The sequence below is a fragment of the Colletotrichum fioriniae genome, assembly GCF_027942845.1.
Source record: "Colletotrichum fioriniae strain IMI 355084 chromosome Unknown scaffold_5, whole genome shotgun sequence".
Classification (NCBI taxonomy): Eukaryota; Fungi; Ascomycota; class Sordariomycetes; order Glomerellales; family Glomerellaceae; genus Colletotrichum; species Colletotrichum fioriniae.
Genome location: NW_027076841.1, coordinates 702857 through 720674, shown reverse-complemented (window position 1 = coordinate 720674; position 17818 = coordinate 702857). Strand labels below are relative to the sequence as shown.

The 17818-nt window shown below is 53.3% G+C and overlaps 2 protein-coding genes and 1 non-coding gene across 3 annotated transcripts; all 3 read right to left on the bottom strand.

Annotated features, from left to right (window-relative positions):
- Positions 1-1965: 1965 nt before the first annotated feature.
- Positions 1966-4223, bottom strand: N0V96_004923 (uncharacterized protein; the record flags this gene model as incomplete). Its single annotated transcript, XM_053194778.2, has 2 exons — positions 1966-3835; positions 3919-4223. 2 exons carry the CDS (start codon positions 4221-4223, stop codon positions 1966-1968), a joined length of 2175 nt encoding a protein of 724 aa, XP_053047658.2.
- Positions 4224-9000: 4777 nt separating this feature from the next.
- On the bottom strand, positions 9001-11161 carry N0V96_004922 (uncharacterized protein; the record flags this gene model as incomplete). The annotated part of the gene is made up of 3 exons (XM_065757261.1): positions 9001-10733; positions 10878-10988; positions 11047-11161. 3 exons carry the CDS (start codon positions 11159-11161, stop codon positions 9001-9003), a joined length of 1959 nt encoding a protein of 652 aa, XP_065614030.1.
- Positions 11162-17292: 6131 nt separating this feature from the next.
- Positions 17293-17374, bottom strand: N0V96_004921. The gene has a single exon. It is a non-coding gene; the product is annotated as a tRNA-Ser (tRNA).
- Positions 17375-17818: the final 444 nt, after the last annotated feature.

Here is a 17818-nt window from a genome sequence, read left to right as displayed (position 1 = left end):
TCCCGCCAACGGCCTGGCATCCGCCTCGGCCTCGTTGAACGCACATTTGAGCGCTGATCCAACGACATGTCGTCGTGACGTAAGTGGTTATTTATTTCTCTTTCGTCTGGATTATCAGACTCTTCCATACTCTCTGCAAAACGTGATCAGGTGCCCGCATTCCACGTTGACTGCACCGAAGTAACTCGTCCATCCGGTTTGCGCTTAGACTCCATATCTTAGAGAGAACACGTTTGGGAAACTGTCCGTAATTATTTGGAACATGGCGTTCGACGGCGGGTCCTTGAGCATAATTCCCCTGGCCCACGAGTCCCCAATACCTAGCATAGTGATCAGACTTGCCAATCTCGCCCTATATCTTGTTAAAGACCTTAAGAAGTATCGGCGACTATATCCGAAGCGCCTATAGGCTCTTAATCCCCTTGGTAGAAGTCGTCAGAAGTAAGGTCGATGACCGGCGCGACCGCTAGAGGATGATTATGCGCCTCTGGCAGTCAAAGCACCTTGAGTGTTATGTTCAAACTATCAATCTGGTTTCCAGGTTGTTCTTTCTTGGTGAGGTATTCGGCGGGTAATACGCTAAGGCATGGACGGGATGAGGACGGGTGATGAGGTTGGTGAAATTGGGTAGGTTCGTCTTAGGGAGATATCCTTGGTGCTTGGGTATCCTGCTCAACTAAAGCCCTACGTTGCCGTGGCTTTTTGAAAGACTGGAAGATTGAACTTGGATGTGCCATATTCAAACCCAAGCGTCTACGCTTCTTGGCGCCTTTATACGGAGCAAGGGGCCGATGGGTGGCCGGAGGCTGGCTTCCTGGGCAGCTGGACGTTGGGTTTGGGTTTGGGTTTGGGTTTAGGCTTTGGACCAGGAGGATGAGATCTGGAATTCCCGGGTTACTGTGATCTAGGCTACTTACCTTTTTGTGAAAGCTTGGCATACCAACAGCTAGCTGCTTTACTGGAAACGTTCAACCGGACAATCCAACCAGATCAGCTAGATCAACTTGCCCTAATATTTCATGTTGGCGGGAACGAGGGGTCTTTAAATACGAGAGCTAGACAGACGCCTGAGCTCGAAGCTGCCTCCTAACTGACACTTGCATCGGCCCGGTGTATATCAGGCTCTCAAGTCTTGCGTACCCAGCCTTCAGAGGCCGAAGCCAGGAACCCCCTTTTTTTAAGTTGCAAGTCAAAGCTGAGCATGTACAATCACAGAGTCGCAACAAGTCACTCATGAAAGACCAGCAACATGACCCATGACAATTACAATTGGCAGGTTTTCCCTCATCTTCTAGTTCCCTAAGGATAGAGATATACTACATTTCTACGCTCACTCGGTCCCAACATCTGTTTCCCACCTACGCACACAATCCATCTACATCCATCCTTTGTACAACTAGAAAAGTAAAGCCGGCCGTTTAGAGAAAAGGTCTAATCGCTGTAAAAATGCCCGAAAAAAGAGAGTAAAGTAAGGTAGGGGAGAAAGAACAGTGTTTGTCAGCATTGGACAATGAAGAAAATTTAGAATGTGCCATGTTTTTTACTGAAGGTGAATCACTGGTAATGAAAATGGTAGCCCCATTTCCACACATGTGAAGGCCGGAACAGCTGTTTTGAAAGAGACAACGCCTCGCTCCGGGGGCAATACTGCGACCATTTCCATATCTATCCTGTGGCCCGCATGCGTATGGACAGAATGGGTCGGTGAATGTCGCCACGGTTCCCGGGGACGATTGCCTAGAGCTCGTTGATATTCATAGCCTCTCGGGCATGTAGTGGTATTCGTAGCAGCGCCTGTTCTCCAGGATAGGTACCCTCCAAATCCCATTGGAACTCTCATGTCCGGTTGCTTCTGCTGCCAGTGCTCTGCTTCATACAACGCCGCTCTTGTCGGCGAGACCACGAAACCCAGTTTAAAGCAAGTCTTGTTCGTACATCATACACCATAGTTCTGCGTGGGCACGTTCAGCCGTAGAAGAGCTCGAACTGGGTCGCGAATCCGGGTTCTGTCGGCTTGACTTCCTTGATGGGATGGAGAATCATGGGTGGCAGACACGGACGACCGTGCGCTCTCTCCCAGTTCTTGCCTCCAATCTTGGTGTCAACATATCCGATCCAGTTGTTGTACAATCTTGGTGGGGGTTCAGCGCGGTAGTACCAAGTCATGCCCTGGTATCTACGCTCTCTTCCCCAACCCATAGGACTGCCCTCGCCACCGCTCTCGCCACGAGGTCCAGGATTGAACCACTTCTCGAGGAAAGTGCCATTCCAGGGGCGGTCAAACCAGGTGGGGTGAGGCGCAAACACAGTCTTGAAACCGTGGAGAAGCGCGACAGTCTGAGGGGTCATCTCCGACGCAATGTGGTTGCCGCGAAGATTCTCAACATGCATGATGTCTAAGAGGCGCTTGGAGACACGAGATTGGGTGACGATGGTGGTTCGGCGGGGGAGGGTCTTTGCAGGGTCAGGGAACTTCTCGTCTCTGTAGCCCCAAATGTGGTCCGAGATGATCCAGCTGCTGTTGATCGGGTTGAAGATGGGGCCGACAGTGATCATGTCCGCATCCTCGCCAACTCCCCACTTGTAGGGCTCCTTCTCAGGGTTTTCAACAGGAGGCTTAGGGCCGACGGGGTTGATAAAAGGCAGCTTGGGCGGGCCCCAGATCTGGTTGCCGCGGGTGCGCTGCTCAACGTCCTTGCGGAAGTCGGTATCGTAGTCTCCGTGGAAATCGGGGATATAGTAACGCTCGTTGCGCTCCCACAAACCTCTGCGGGGCTGCTTCTTGGAGAAGTCGGAGAGGCGCTTCAGGAAGTCGTAGTTGTGGCCGATGATTCTGGCGTCCATTTCCCAGTTCCAAATGAAGTCGAACTCGGGGTGGTCCTGACTGAACTTCTGCACCGACAACCATTGGGCAGAATGCACACTCTTCTCGTTCTCGTCGGTAAGTGCCGTGTAGAGGTTCCACATAGCCTGGTCATTCCACAACTTGGTAATGCCGTGGAACTCGAGAGGCACATGCTCGTTGAGCACGTACTGGTACGTGGCCTCGTCGTTCCAGATGTCGAGAGCCTGGTCGCGAACGTGCAGCAGCAAGAAAACCTGGTACTCGCCACCGGATCGGAGCGAAAGCTCAGAAATGAGGGAGCGGATGACCTGTTTGTCGTTCTCGGTGTACTTCTTGCCTGTGTAGGTTCGAAGAAGGACAGCAGTACGGGCGTCGGGAGTCGTCACCTTGGCGCCCTTGGACCCTCCTCTGAACTTGTTGGTAAGGCCCCGCTTCTCGTTGGCCTCCTCTTCCTCCTCGGCCTCCTTGCCATACTTCTCAGCGATGTCGGGGTAGGCAGTCTTGATGTATTCGTTGGGCTTGCCCTCGTCGAAGCGGGCAGCGTTTCTCTCAACGCACTTCTCCTGGAGGTCGCCCCAGTTGACGTTATCCCAGTCAATGCGAAGACCGGCCTTGCTGAGTTGAGGAAGAAGACCGTAGGGCCCAAGTCTGGTCTCACGCTCATAGCAAATGTTGCCGTCCATGTCCAGGACGTCGAAGCCACCGAAGCCCGGGTTGGGAAATTTCGCAGGATGACCCTTGAAGACCAAGAGATCATCGACGGCCTCGCCAGTCGCACCAATGCAGGGCACATGAGGCGCGCGATGCGTTTTGTTCCATTCTTCGCTATTGTAGTCGGGGTAGGGGTTGAAGTAGACTGGTCGCTGGTTGGTGTAGGCCTCCTCCTGCGTGCCAGACTCACGGAGGTTGGCGGCGTGCTCGGCGGTCCTGTTTTCCTTGTCCTTCAGAGAATTAAGTGTGTTTCCGTAGATCGCATCGTTGCCGGGAAGCCTGTAAAGTTTAAAAAAGTCAGTCTCTCCTGCATGCGTGACAGCTGACGTTCCCGCACTCGGGATTGACAGGAGGGCACGTACTTCTTGGCAGCTTCGTACTCCCGCGCGAACTCGTCTCGCAGATCTTGCTCGTGCTTTTCTCTCTCTTGCTTTTGTCTCTCCTCGTCCTGCTTCCTCTCCTCTTCCGACTTTGGCGGTTCAGGAGGTGCGGCCTTTTCGGGGGGTGGAGAGGTGCCGTCTTGGTTCCAGGGGACGACGTGATAGCCAGCAGGAGCGCCGCGTGTGGCCAGGAAGTAGACGGTGACAATTGCCAGAGCGAGAAAGAGCAACGTCTTGGGGCGGGCCCTCGGGGCGATGAAGCCTCTCGACGATTGTTGTTTGAGCATGGTCAACATGGCCAGCGCGGCAGCGGCAAGCGGCGGCGGGCAGCGGTCGACTGGGGGTTATTAAAGAATCGGCAGTCCGCTGTGAAAAAAAGGTGCTGATCGAACAGGCGATTGGGTATGGGTTACGGTTGGAATGTTTGCCGCGGCGCTATAGAGGCATGCTGCGGCGGTCGGGAAAACACACAACCAAAGGAATGACGACCCGAAGCGCTGGTCTTTCGAAGTATGAAAGGAACGTGGTGAGTTCTCTCGCGCCTTGCAAAACCCAATCGAGAAGAAACCTGGCTCGAACGACAACAACGCTGCAGTGTGAGCGGGACCTGTTATGGGGGCTTGGCGAGATTGGATAAGACTTGTTGATTAGAGAGTGGCACGGCTCCTATCAAAGGAGACCCAGTTGGGATTTTTTCCGGGGGGTGTGGTGCAATGGATCGGACGGGGGGCGAGTAGGTAGCGCGGGGGAAAGGGAGGAAGAGACAGAAAAGTCTAGACTGGAACACGCCTCTCCGCAAATTCCAGGTGAGATCTGAAGTGAAACGAAGACAATATCGACGAGAGTCTTTGTTGCTATTGCCGCGATTGCAGAGAGAATTTTGATTCTACCAGCAAGAGCCAGAAAGGGGAAGAAAGGAGAAGGAGTGGAAGGCGAGTGGAAGGAGAGAGATGACTACGACGATGCCAGCGGTTGCCAGGACTCAGAACTCAGGAGAGAGGACGTCGAGTCGAGCTCTGGGCAATGAATAGTGGGCGGGAAAGACAGGAAAAGGGAAGGCGCACTAACTAGGCAAGAGGCAGGAGGATCATGGAAGGGGAAGCAAGGAAGTTGGGAAAAAAGAGGAAAGGGCCACCGCCAATCGAGTTGCTCCGTTGCTAAGAGACGCAGGGTACATCTCGTAAGGTACAAGAACGACGTGGGATTTAAATTGGATAAGAAGGAACGATGTACATACAATCGGCCGCCTGCACTCCCAAGTCTCTGTCCTTCACTTCAAGGAAGGCACGTAAGCACGTAAGGTACTTTGGTCCAAAATGTAAGGTACCTTACCTTGAGCCTTGAGGTATCTCAAAGGGGTCCCGCGGATATCTGCAGATAAACCGCGTACGTCGCCGCATGCACATTGCAATACGCAAAAGGAGACAGACAGCAGCGAGCCAACCAACAAGTCACAAATTGACGAATCCGACCATCCTCCGAGTCGGATGTAGATCGCCAGTTACGTGAGAAAGTGGCCACCGTCCACCTAATTTCTAAAAGAGGGACGCAAATGTCGCCCACCGGGCCTCCTTGAGTCCCTCCACCTCTTGTTGTCGAGAGGATTGGATGGGAATCAGGTCCTGGCTGCTGGCGCCGGCACCCGGCAATCAATCCATCACACAAGACTCAGGTCGCGCAGGATGGGCGGGACCGTTGCGGTCACAGTTGGCATGGATGTACGGTATGACGGACTTTTTTTTTTATTTACTGCGTATTTTCTGCCCAGACATCTCTACCTGACTCCAGTAGCATTCGGCAAGCAATACTAATTGAAAAAGGGGAGAGCCAAGTTCGGAATGGACTCACTGGAGCCATATCGAAGCACTTCAATCGCACTTGTCCCCATCCACGATGCCGTACAAATTGACACGCCGTAGCGGTAACTGGCAGCGCAACTTGCGTTCCGCCGGTTAAGCCAGCGATCAGTGGATGTCTCAATCTCAGGAGGGGGATTGCACCAGGACACCTCATCGTGTCCTGCAGGTGTTGCTGCTGCCCGGGCGAGACAAACGACGAAAAATTCCCCAATCCAAGAAGACAAAGAAGGCCACGCGTTCAACATCGATGCCGAGTCATCAACCACAGGTCCCGCGCCGTTGGTGCTGTTTCGCGAACAAAGAGCAAAGTGAACTTCACCAAACCAGACTTGACTGAAAATTTTGGCTAAAAGTCGAACGCCCAGAAAGTTGGTGTTGGCTTGTTTCTCTTCCCTGACCAATCCAAGCCGTATTTTCTTGGCCACACTGCGAAACCAGGAACGGCACCAAAAAGTGGCGCTTCCAAAACCACGCTAGTCCCGAGCTCCCCTTTCCATGACACCCCTGTCGATCCGAGTTAATCGCCTTTTCCATCCAAAGTACCGAGACACCTAATTTCAGGCGTTGAGATACCTCATCAACTCAGCTTGCCCCTTACACTGAAAAAGCACTTTACACGTGCCCTGCCGCTGCCGGATATCCCACGCGTCTTGGCTGCTTCAGCGAGGGGAAGTAAGAAAGGTCTTGCAAACGACGAGGCAAAGATGGCAATTACGTTCGGATACCACACCAATAAGGAGAAGAAGTGCGATGCCTAAGGGGATACCAAGTTTCTCGAAGGGAATACGCGGGGACTTGAACGGGTCCGACCGTTCCCGCTCATTCTCAACTGTGACACCGAGTCACTGACAAAGACAACCGACTCGGCTCGAGGGGTGGGAAAAGGTAGCTGAAGAAGATCTTCACGGCCCTCTGCCCGTTCAAGAAGGTGCCAATGAATGTCATTGTCTCCAGAGAGGATCACATCACACAGACACCCGCAATGGACAGTGCCCTCTGCCTCACACTTTGACCTTGCGTCAGCAGAACAAAAAGAGTCTGTGCTCTCGAGACCGAACCAGCATAACTGCGAGCGATTTCGAACACTTCGATACTTCTTCCATTGCAGTCTTGCTCTGATGGCTTCCGAAACCAGACGCACGACATAACCACTTGCCTACCGCAGGGCAAGGCAAGGAGGGACTGGCTGCAGTCTGCAGGTGACTTGCGGCTGTGAACGCAGGGCAAACGCTCTTATCTCGAAATCGCAAACACATCATTTCCATCAATGAGAGACGTCGGGAAAGAAACGATTGATGGGCGAAAAAGAAATTTCCCAATCAAACCATCGCCAGACCACACGTATCATGTCTAACAACCGCAGCAAGAGAAGAAATAACAACATAACCCTCTCCACCATCCGCCAAAATCATCTGGCTGACAGGCACGGGCGCTCTGCTTTGTCTTCCCCTTACCTTGCCAAGTTGTCAGCAATTCGCGTACCGCCGTCACGTTCATCCAACAACATCTGACATTCTATCCTCTCCTGCCCGACCACGCTGACTTCCTGGTGTATGTGTCGACGCTCGACAGTCTCAGAACGAGCGAGAGGCCCGCCATCCATCCGTCTGACGTCCCATCCACTCTTTCTATTTCCATCCAGCAATGCGCGCGCTCCACGGAACACCCGCTCGCAGTGAAACCCAACCGGGCCACTCTCAACCAGACGAACCACTGACACTGTCCTCTGTACGGACACGCCGTGCGCCAGAATGTGATCAGCCTGCGCGACACGGATTGTCCTTCAACCGTGCGAAGTATCCAAACGCACGATGCCAGCCTCATCAACCCACGACACTAGCCACTCTTCTTGAAACAACCTCCTGGTGGAGCACGACATTTTCTCAGCACTGAAAGACTCCACCAACTTTCGCCATGGAAGTACCTATGTGATTACGGCACCTTACATGATTGCTTAAGCCCAGGATAATTGACTGTAGAGCTCCAGAATGAAGCCATCACGAAGACATATTTCCTAGTCGTCTCGAAATAAAAGTCCACTAACCCTCGAATGAAAAACAAGATGTAGGAGTTACGGGTGTGCCAAGCTTTCTGGGCTACCATAGACAGCCTTCTCCGGTCTGCTTCAAGACGTATCCTATGCCACCTCATCCCAGCTCGTTCCATTTTCCCTCCAAGGTATTGTCAACATGAGAAAATTCTCATCCCTCGGGATTCATTCCTCAGATCAGCAGCGACTGCGCGAGTCCCAAGAGGATGGTGACGTTTCGACGATGTACGTGAGTCTTCACAAGATGCACTCCCAGCGTCCTCTCTCGCGTGAACTATACGTCCAACCCCCATCGGACGGTCCATCGTAAGAAGAAAACGGTACTTGGTAGCTATGAGTAAACACCTGCTCATTGTAACATTTAGGTATCTACGAGAAGAGGGTGGGAGTTGGGGTCAATGTTCGAGTTGGCGAGATAACTAGAGGGCGCGAGTCTAAGATGACGCCCAACGAGACGGAGTGAGAGCTTCTCAACTTCAATTTCAGCATATTGGTAGCACACAGTCTAAAAACACCAGAAGATAGTTTATGTTAAACCATGACAGACATTTGCATGGCGTGAGGATCCGATTAGGGTCCCCGTTACGACTCGAGACTACCATAGTCAGGCGATCAGGCTTTGGGACATACACATATACAGGCACATATACAGGCACATGCGCATGCATCACACACACTTCTAGCAAATAGTTCAAGATTTTGACTCAAGATTGATCTTTTTCTTGGGGCTTGCTACGGGTTGTGGTCTCAAAACCGGTGAGCCTCTTTCGATGGCTAGCTATGTACAAGCACTCATGTGCAACCCCATCGCCTGCAAGGTGCTTCCTCTGCTCCTTTTGCCATGTAGTTGGAATGTCTCCAATGTTGTGAATGGCTTCTCCTTCCTCAAGAGCTTCTGTGAAGCTCATGCTCAAAACGACGACGAGACAAGCGCGTCGTCCGATGCAGGTATCAACAGAGTCCACAAAGGACTGGGTATATAAAATTCTAGATGGCAAACAAAAAAATAATGTGTATGTGGCGGGTTGAGATGAGGTTTTGTGTCGTGGTCGTAAGCGTGTCGTGGGGTATTAAAATGCATTGTAAATGATGATTTCATATACGACGAAGCGAATATGTTAGTGGGAAAAGATGCGGATTGGCATCCCTGGCGGTTCACATCATTCCGAGTCTCGTCATGCGCTTGTTCATGGTGGGCGGCATGGGCGGCGCAAGTCCGGCACCGGGACCCATTCTCTGCCCGCGAGGAAGACCAATTGGTGGTCTAATGCCGGACTGTCCGTTACTGGGTCGGCGGCCACCTTGTCCGGGAACACCGAGGCCACCAGGGGAACGTCCTCGTCGTTGTTCGTTGACCATACGAGGCGGCGGTTGCATGCGGCGCCAGGCGTCCTTTTCGCAGTATGATCTGCCGTTGACTTCGAAATAGCCGTTTGACAGAGACATCCCGCAGTCGCCGCAGCGGAAGCAACCCACGTGGTACTTTATGCGTTCTTCGTCCTCCAGGTACTGACCCTCGATGCCACGTCTGCAGGAGCCACACAAGCTACCGTTGAGCTTGTGATAATGGTTACCACAGTAAGGCTTGTCGTTTAGAACGTAGAATTCCGCTGAAGAGAAGGGCTCGCGACATGTTGTGCAGACGAAGCAAGCCTTGTGGTAGCGTCCGGTGAGACGCCCGTCTGAGGATGAAATGCTCTTGCCAGTGATGGCGTCGCCGCAAGACTTGCAGTTCCCTCGCGAGGGCCGGTTGCGAGGTGGAGACGAAACGCTGCGCTGATCGCTGGCTTGACGCTCATGTTTTTGATTGTAACGATCCATGGGGTTACGGTCCATGGGGTTGCGACGGTCGTAGTCTGGTGTCGCGAGTGGTGATCTCGCACGAGGTCTGCCTCCTTGAACAGCTGGATCATCTCGAAGATCCACAGATGGCGGTGCGCGACGACTCGAGTACGGGTTCGCCAGCGGTTTCTGGGGTGGTGGCGGCATACCAGGAGACTTCATAGCCTCCATGGAAGACTCAATGTCGTTCATCAAGTTGTCAAAGTTGGTCACGTCTGACGGGTTTCGGCGTCCTCGTGAGTTCGCCGGGCTGGACTGTGAGCTGCTCTGGGAACTGGCCTGGCGACCATGGCTGAACATGGACGCTCCGGACGACGTGGAAGCTGAAGGAGTGTGATACGGGTTCGATGAACCAAACTCGCTCGCCAGATCCACTTGGGGCGCACCATCCCTTCCAGATGTCGTAGGGCGCAAAAGACTCGTTCTCGGCGGCGGTGCTCTCGATGTGTCGGGTCCCATTGAAATCTTCCTCTCATGCTCTCCGCCGTTCGGCTGTCCTCTAAGCCTATCAGATCGGGTGGGAGGCGCTGAAGGCGTTCTCAGAGGCGGCTCAATCGGTTCGCTAGGTCGCGGGAAAGTGCCTGCGCGGCTAACATAGGCTTCGGGCTCGATATCTTCGGGGGTTGTTCCTGGCGGCCCGAATCCTCCATAACCATTCTTTCTTGGTAGTCTCGGTGGCGCAATTCCGCCACCGTTGCTGCTTCCAGAAGACATGAAGGAGTTGTTGGACGCTGAAGTCAATGGCCGGTCGTTTGTGATGTTGTCGTCCGGAGTCAAAGAATCCTGTCTCGAGGGGGCGAAAGCGTTCTTTGTTGCTCCTCTTCCTCCCGCTCTCCTACCCATTTCGAAAGGCCCCGGTGCGATTGTGTTCATACGCTGGAGAAGACTCGGCGCTTGCTTCTTTTGTTCGCCCGGGTACATCTGTTCAGATGCGTAGTCGTCCCCATCGTCGAATGCCCCGTACCCTCCCGGTCGTCGAGATTGCTGGCTAGAGTTGTAGTCGTTTGCGATTTGCGGTTGGAAATAGTCGTCGTTGCGGCCCATAGCTTGGCTATTTGGTGTCTTGGGTGAGATGCTGATTGAACCAGTCGATGTGCTTATAGGTGTTAATTGCCCTTGCCGCGAGTATGGGAGATCTAGTTCAATTAGCCAACTAGGCGCGAGGAGTCAAGATGGGTTTATGGGCATACTGGCGGCACTAGTATCTAATGTTGGAGGTGCCATGCGTCCGTACTTGTTGTCCAACGGCGGTGGCTGATCATATGAGCCCAGGCTGTCTGGACGATCTGGTGGCGCCGATGCTGTACATGATGTGAGCTTGATTCTGCGAGGGGGTTTGAGTGAGTGTGAATAGCTTACGCTCTGCTCCTGGGCCGCCGCAGACGTGCTCGCCCATCATGGAGATTTCCACATCGAGGCCGCATGACGAGCATTTGATGGCCGGCATAAAGCTCGACTCCCTTGGTAAGGCCATTTTGGCTAGTACTCCTGTTGTCCTTCTTGCAAATACGCCCAAACTCTCCGAATTTTCACTAAAGATAGGTCGTCGGTATTCCCATGCACATTTGAGGCCGCATCAAGCTGATTTCCGTAGGCGCGGTCTGCAATCCCAATGCGGATGTGGCGGAAGAATGAGAAGTCGCGGACGGGGCAACGGGGGCAAGACGGCTCTTGAGTGTTTCTAGAAAGCGAAAAAAGGGCGGTAGTGACGTGAACTGACGTTGTCCCTGGAAGTTTAATGGTGGTGGGACGCACGATCGCGCCTTGTTTCCAGCTTAAGATCGGAAACTATGTGGATTTGCTGTGACTGGGTGGTGGACGACTGGAACCCCCCCGTTGCAGTTTGCAGGCGAACTCCCAGGCGCGGGTGTGAGCGGTGTATGGATAAACCGTGAGTGATGTTGAGGGTGAGCGTGTGACCCAAGCGGTGTCTGAAGGTCTTTCTTTTTGGAGGCGGAGCGCTTCTGCAGAGTCGCACGAGTCCCGGGATCTTGGTTGCTGTCAAGGATGCAATGTTGGAGCGTGTTTTGGGACCAGCGCAGCTGTGAAGAAACACGAGCTCCAAGTAAGTGAGTGAGTGCACAGTCGAGCCTCAAGGGTGTGAGAGACTGTGTGTGCTATTGCTGTTGTAATGGTAAGAGACGGAAACGGGACGGGATAAGCTGGTCTGAGAATGAGTCGCTTGGGGAAGAGATGTTGCGTCTCACGTCTCGAAGTTGAGAAGAGGGTGTCGGGACGTTTGGTGGATTTGGGGAGCAAAGGAGACGTCCATGAGCGTCTCAGGGCCAGTAAAGAAAGGCAACCCCTGTTCGTGGTGTGGGTGGTCAGAGAGAAGCACAGACAGTGGCTGTCGAGAGAACCCCTGGCGGCCTTGTCCGGCCCATGCCAGGTTAGGCCTGGCGGTTGACGAGCATCAAGCAGGGATCTAGGGTGTTTGCATGGTGCATCTCTCTGTGCGCAATGGATAGAGCTGGGTCCGGATGGAGAGGAGGGGCGGAGAGAGGCACACACAGAGACACCTATCCGTGGACTGGAAGGTAAGCAGTAGAGAGAGGTTTGATGTGATGGAGAAGTGTTGGAAGGACTACAGTTCTAAGCACCTTGACTCCTTGGGTATGACTGAGACTGAGACGGAGACAATAGTGATGTGATGTGAAGTGATGTGTGTGCTTGGAGGCGAGGACAACACTGAGAGAAGAGCCGAGACAAGGAGGGGCACAGCTGCAGCAGACACATCATCGAGGGATTTGCGAGGATTTACAGTCCTTGCTCGTTGTTTAGGCTTTAGACGACTGGTCCATGTCGAGGATCAATCGTGACAGTGGGATTGCGCAAGGAGCAGACTTGTTCACCTGCGACAAGAGGGACAGTCATAGAAGGGATAGAATGAGAGGAGAGACGGGCAAAGGGTCCAATGTCCGATGGCCTGCCGCGTGCTGTGTGCAACGGGGCTTGACTATGATGAAGGGTTCAAGAGGTGGTGCTCCTCTTGTCCTTGGAAGTTAGACGCAAACCAGATAAATTGTCATAGATGAAAAGATGAGAAAAGGGACCTGGAACGGCGCGGGGTGGATCAGCAAACCACGGCGTTCTTACCCTGCAGAGACAACCATCCTTTCTGGATTCCCTCTCACCTGCATTCTACAGCTTTTGCCTTGTCCACATTGGGGAGGAGTAATCAACTCTGACTGTGGTGATTGGGACCAGCAATGGAGTAAGGCACTTTGCAGTTCGCAGGATGTATCCGTACCTAGGTATGGACTCATAAAGTGACCTGTCTCCAGTGCTACCGCATTCTGAGGGAAGAAAGAACAAGGCAGAACCAAGGCACGCGGCACGCGATGCAAGCGATGGACAGGCCAGCGATGCCACATGGGGAGGATGATGACCGCCTTCCCCAGTGTTGGCTCGTTTCAGGTCCTCTTCCAAGCAATCTACAAGCAACAATGAAGGGCAGGCTGGCAGCGGCGGATGGGACAAAAGGCGCTGTTCTGCCGCATGCAAACATGCCTCATCCCTCGTCACTTCACTCAAGCTGAAGGTCGGAGAATTGTTCATACCCTTATTTTTGTGTGAGTGCATATACGGATACATAACACTAAGTTAGGTATGTATGGACGCACACCTCAGGTGAGGCCGCAATCATGGTGATACCTGCCTCGGAGTCCCCTAATTACCTAAGGTGCGGGATGCTACGGGAAACATGGCATCCATACTGGGAGCTACTATCCGTAGGCACACTAGTTGCGCAATAAGCCCACTCACCCATCTATATTCAGTCCATATTTAGAGACTGGTGCAACTCAGCATGAATATGCTTTTTCGGAATCCGGCGACGTATGATTCTCAATATGAATGATGCCGTTCGGGATAAGGTGGGAGCGATGTGGGAGGCACGGGACCGATGACCGATGACTGTTGAACCGAACCGTTGCGCAAAGGTATGTATCCGTAGCGTTGCGAGTGACGAAAAAAGAAAGGAGAAAGAAGCATTTGCGGATTCTACCAACTTCCCGCCCGGCTCGAATGGGCGACGAATACGACCTCGTCCTAATATGGTTCTGTTCATTTCTATCAAATTTTACTCAACACGAACGGCATCGCCCAAAAGAGTTTGCTGCGTTCTGGCCTTGCAATCGAACCCTCCTTTTTTCTGAATTCCTGTCGTTCCTTCCAACTGTTGGAGAACCTAACGTAACGTGCCTTATTTATCGACTGACCAGTCACATTGTAGAATCACGAATGCAACAGTACTCCATACCTACCTTACCTCCTTGGTTTTCTCTCGCTCTTTCTCTCTCTGTCGCCTCACGCGGGATGAGGTACCTGAGGTAAGGTGTACACCCGGGACAGTTCCTTCCCGCTCCAATTTTGCACTTTGCAGGGCAGTCACCGGTGGTGCACTTGCTCTTTCCAGGTTCGTACCTGCAGCCAGTGAATTGGAGGGCCGGGTACCTTGCAGAACAAGTCGGTGGGGCCTTGTGGCCTCCACTGTCCTCCAGAAGCCTATCGTTGCTAGTGGCTTTGCTTCCCCTGGCTAAACGGGCATTAAGAGCCAGCAACAGGTAATAATGGCCGGGCAATCCCACTCCGCCGTTATTAAGGTCCGGTCTATTCGTCTTAGTCACCGCGGGCAATCACCACTGGGCCACCTTTTGCCCTTCCTTCCACCGTTCCTATCAAGCAGGAGCAGGGCAGGAGCAAGAGCAGGAGAGGAGGTGGATCTTTCCCGACGTGGGAGGTTTCCATTCTGGACTCCACACCGCTTAATGACCTGCAAGAAATTGACTGCAATTGGCACTGCTGACTGGCACTGGCCGCAACTCCTGGTCTTCACTGCAACTGCAAGATGCGACCTGACCGTACCTTACTCTCTAGGTAGGCGTAAAGTGCGAACCATATCGGCCCGCAACTCTGTCGGTCATTGTCTGCGCTTTTGGCGGCTTCCATCCACCTGCCTCCGCCTCATGCTTGGAACTTGGTGCCATTGACAAGCTCGCGCTAGGAACTCTCGATCGTCAACGCTACTCCAGAGTTCCAAGGGCCTGATCTCAAGCTCGTCCTTCATCGTCGTCATTTGCCTTGCGCTCGTTCATCCATCACGTCCGTCACGCTCTGTTGCCAAAACGGCGGTTCGCTGTCATGACTGTCAGTCAGGCTGTCATCACCCGCCTCTACTCAACCGCCAAGCTGTCACATATCAAACCACGGGCCTTTTGCACCGGCGAAGGCGAGCCATCAAAGCCCAAACATTGTCATCAATGATCAACCTTAGCGACGTTGCTGTTGCTCGGCCTTGGACTATATCAGCCTCTTTTAACCGTCTCAGTCGTCGTGGAGACTGACAAGTCATCGCTGAACCCTCCATGCCCAGACGCGTGTCATTGGAGCCCTCAAATGTGAAAACTCTGGTTCACGTCATCTCTGCTAATAAGAGGCCCGGTTCAATCAGGCTGCGGTCTTCGACTTGCAAACTTCCAGCACCGGCTGCCCGAAGAGACACGGCGCCCACAACTGGGCATTGTGTAGCATGGAATGTGGCCGCATTGTATGGAGAGCTATCGGCATTGAGCAATGCCCCCCGAATACCGCGACAGCGACTCCAATGCCAATGCACCCACGCGCCAGTTGAACCAACCGCCAAGCGGCATCCAGTGGGTGAAGTGGGCACTCTTCTCCGCCGCTCCTCGGTTCAGGCTCCAGAAAATCCAGAGCATTTGGACCCGGGGTTGAACGGAGCCAATATTGGTCGTCAGACGGGGTCTCGGGGGAGGGTCTGCAGCAGGTCACCGGCTTTTCCATGCACTCGCGGCTCGCCTTGCTATGCTACTACTATGCTACCTTATTCTTCAGGGAATCACCCATCACACCGCACTTTAGCTGCAGCTCCAAGCCGCGTTGGCAGTTGCACAAATTCGCACTAACGCTTCAGATTCTCTAACGCGCTGTGCTCACTTCCTGGCGCCCTGCTGCCCTACGCCTGACGGCCGGACCGTACTACAGAAGGTGACTTTTTCTCTCGGTCCTTGGCGATACAATGGTTCAGCGCCACGCAGCTCTTGTGCTCCAGCTGCATAGCTCCAGATGCCGCATGGAGCTCTTTCGCGGTTAGGGCAGGCACTGAACGAAACCGAAATCTCTAGTTCACCATCCAACGAACTCACTGGTCTGGACTTTCTGCTCTGACCACCCACCCAGTCTACCCACCCCTGACCTGGTTCCACCTCGTCCCAAGAGAGGCTCCCTTCCCTGTCTGCTCACTGGCTGATCATCGACCTCAGTGCTATTTCCTCTGGCCAAATTCCAGATTGTCGAGCATCGACGGCATCAAATCAAGACGCACGGAGCTGGGCAATCGAGAACGTCGCTGGCCACAGTGGAGGTTCATCTCAGTGCCTTTGGGGGCCCCTCACCGTCATCTGACAGATCTTCGGCGGCAAATGAGACCTGCCATTATCGAATTCGACGGCTATGAGTTCTGCCCCTCGTGGAGCCTTCTTAGACGCCGTGCGGGAGATGACACTGGCCTTGAAATCGCACTTGGCCACTTGTCAAAGGCCCGCTCTTGAACTGCTCGTCATTTGGATCGTCTCAGATCTGGTCAAGCGGGAGTTATCGCGTCCAATAATTCATATTCGGCGCAATTGCTATCACGCGAGATCAAAACCGCTGGTCTTGGAAGCAGGCCGCATTTTCTAGTGCAAGCAACCTCGTACCAGAGGATGAGTATAGCGCCGAATGGGCGTGCTAAATACAGCACCGTCGATTACCGAATCCAAGGCGCGACGCGACACGATCCGAGGCCCTTTAACCATCACGTCCTTCTAGAAATCATGGAGAGCTCGCGTGACACTTTAGCTCGTTTCCGCAGGAACCCCCTATTGAGTGCAGCGCGCGGGAATATATCGTCGGGAATGCGGCTTTCAGGTGGCCACACCGACTAATGCGGTCAGCGGCGCAGCCTGTCTACTATCAATCATTGCCAGCCTGTCCGTACCTTAGATAGCTCGCTGATGAGGATCTCCAATCAGTGGCCTATCGCTCAGATATCGTTTCTTCCCCCCTATTCCCCAGCAACCGAGAGTCTCTTAGAACTTAGCCAGACCTTCCCGAAGGAAAAGCAGATCAACAGCAAGACGTCCGTAATGATAAACTCACGCATTGAGTCCATGGCTTGGCGTACTCAGCAACGCCCCCAATCGAGATGTCGAGATGAAATCGAGTCAGGCGGCTCAAGGTCTAGCTACTTCTCGCTCCGAGCGCTAGCCCCTCGACTCGAGACGTCGGAACATAGACACAACCTGATGCCGTCTCGCCTCTCCGTTCAGTCCAGAGTTACACGTTTCTGTTGAGCGGTAAGCTGGCATACCCCTGTCTGTTTCCAAAACGTGCGGGACACATTTCAGATCTTCGAACTTGCGACCGTGACAGGCTGATCCTATCCGTAGTCGCTGCGTTGCAGACCGCCCATACTCTGCACCTTACTGCGGCACTCGCAGATCCAATCGGGCCTGAGTCGTCCCTGGGGCGAGACCATCATCGATGTTTCGCAAGACGCAAAAAGCGTTGTTGAAAGCCCTTGGAGGGATTGGCAAAAGGTAAAGTCGACGTTGGCCTGATTCGAACAGACGCTCCCGAAGGAACAAGATTTCTAGTCTTGCGCATTAGACCACTCTGCCACAACGCCGGGTCATTGGATGCTCTAGCACACCAAAATCCACAATAAGAAGGCCAGCAACTCAGACCCTCTCTATTGGTCGCGACCCCTCCGGCTGCTCATCTCTGCGGGGCATCCAGACATACCTTCCGTCGACATGCTTCATCCGAATGACGATCAGGTGGTGTTTGAGGATGCGCTTGATCTTTGACTTTTGCTGATTTGCGTTGATGTAAGCAATTTGATTTTCCGACCTGCTGTAGGTTGTTTCCATCGCCCTATGGTGGAAGGAGTTTAAATTGACGATGTGATGGCGCCAGAGAGCGGGGTCAAGAGTTTAGGGTGTGTTGGTTTGTTCTCGCTATAGTTCCGCTCCCCTTCTGCCCACGTCCAAGTTGGATGCTTTATGCACTTGTTAGACTTTGGGTTTCTTTTGGCGATCTGTTGTGGAAGTTTCGAGATGGAAACTTTTTG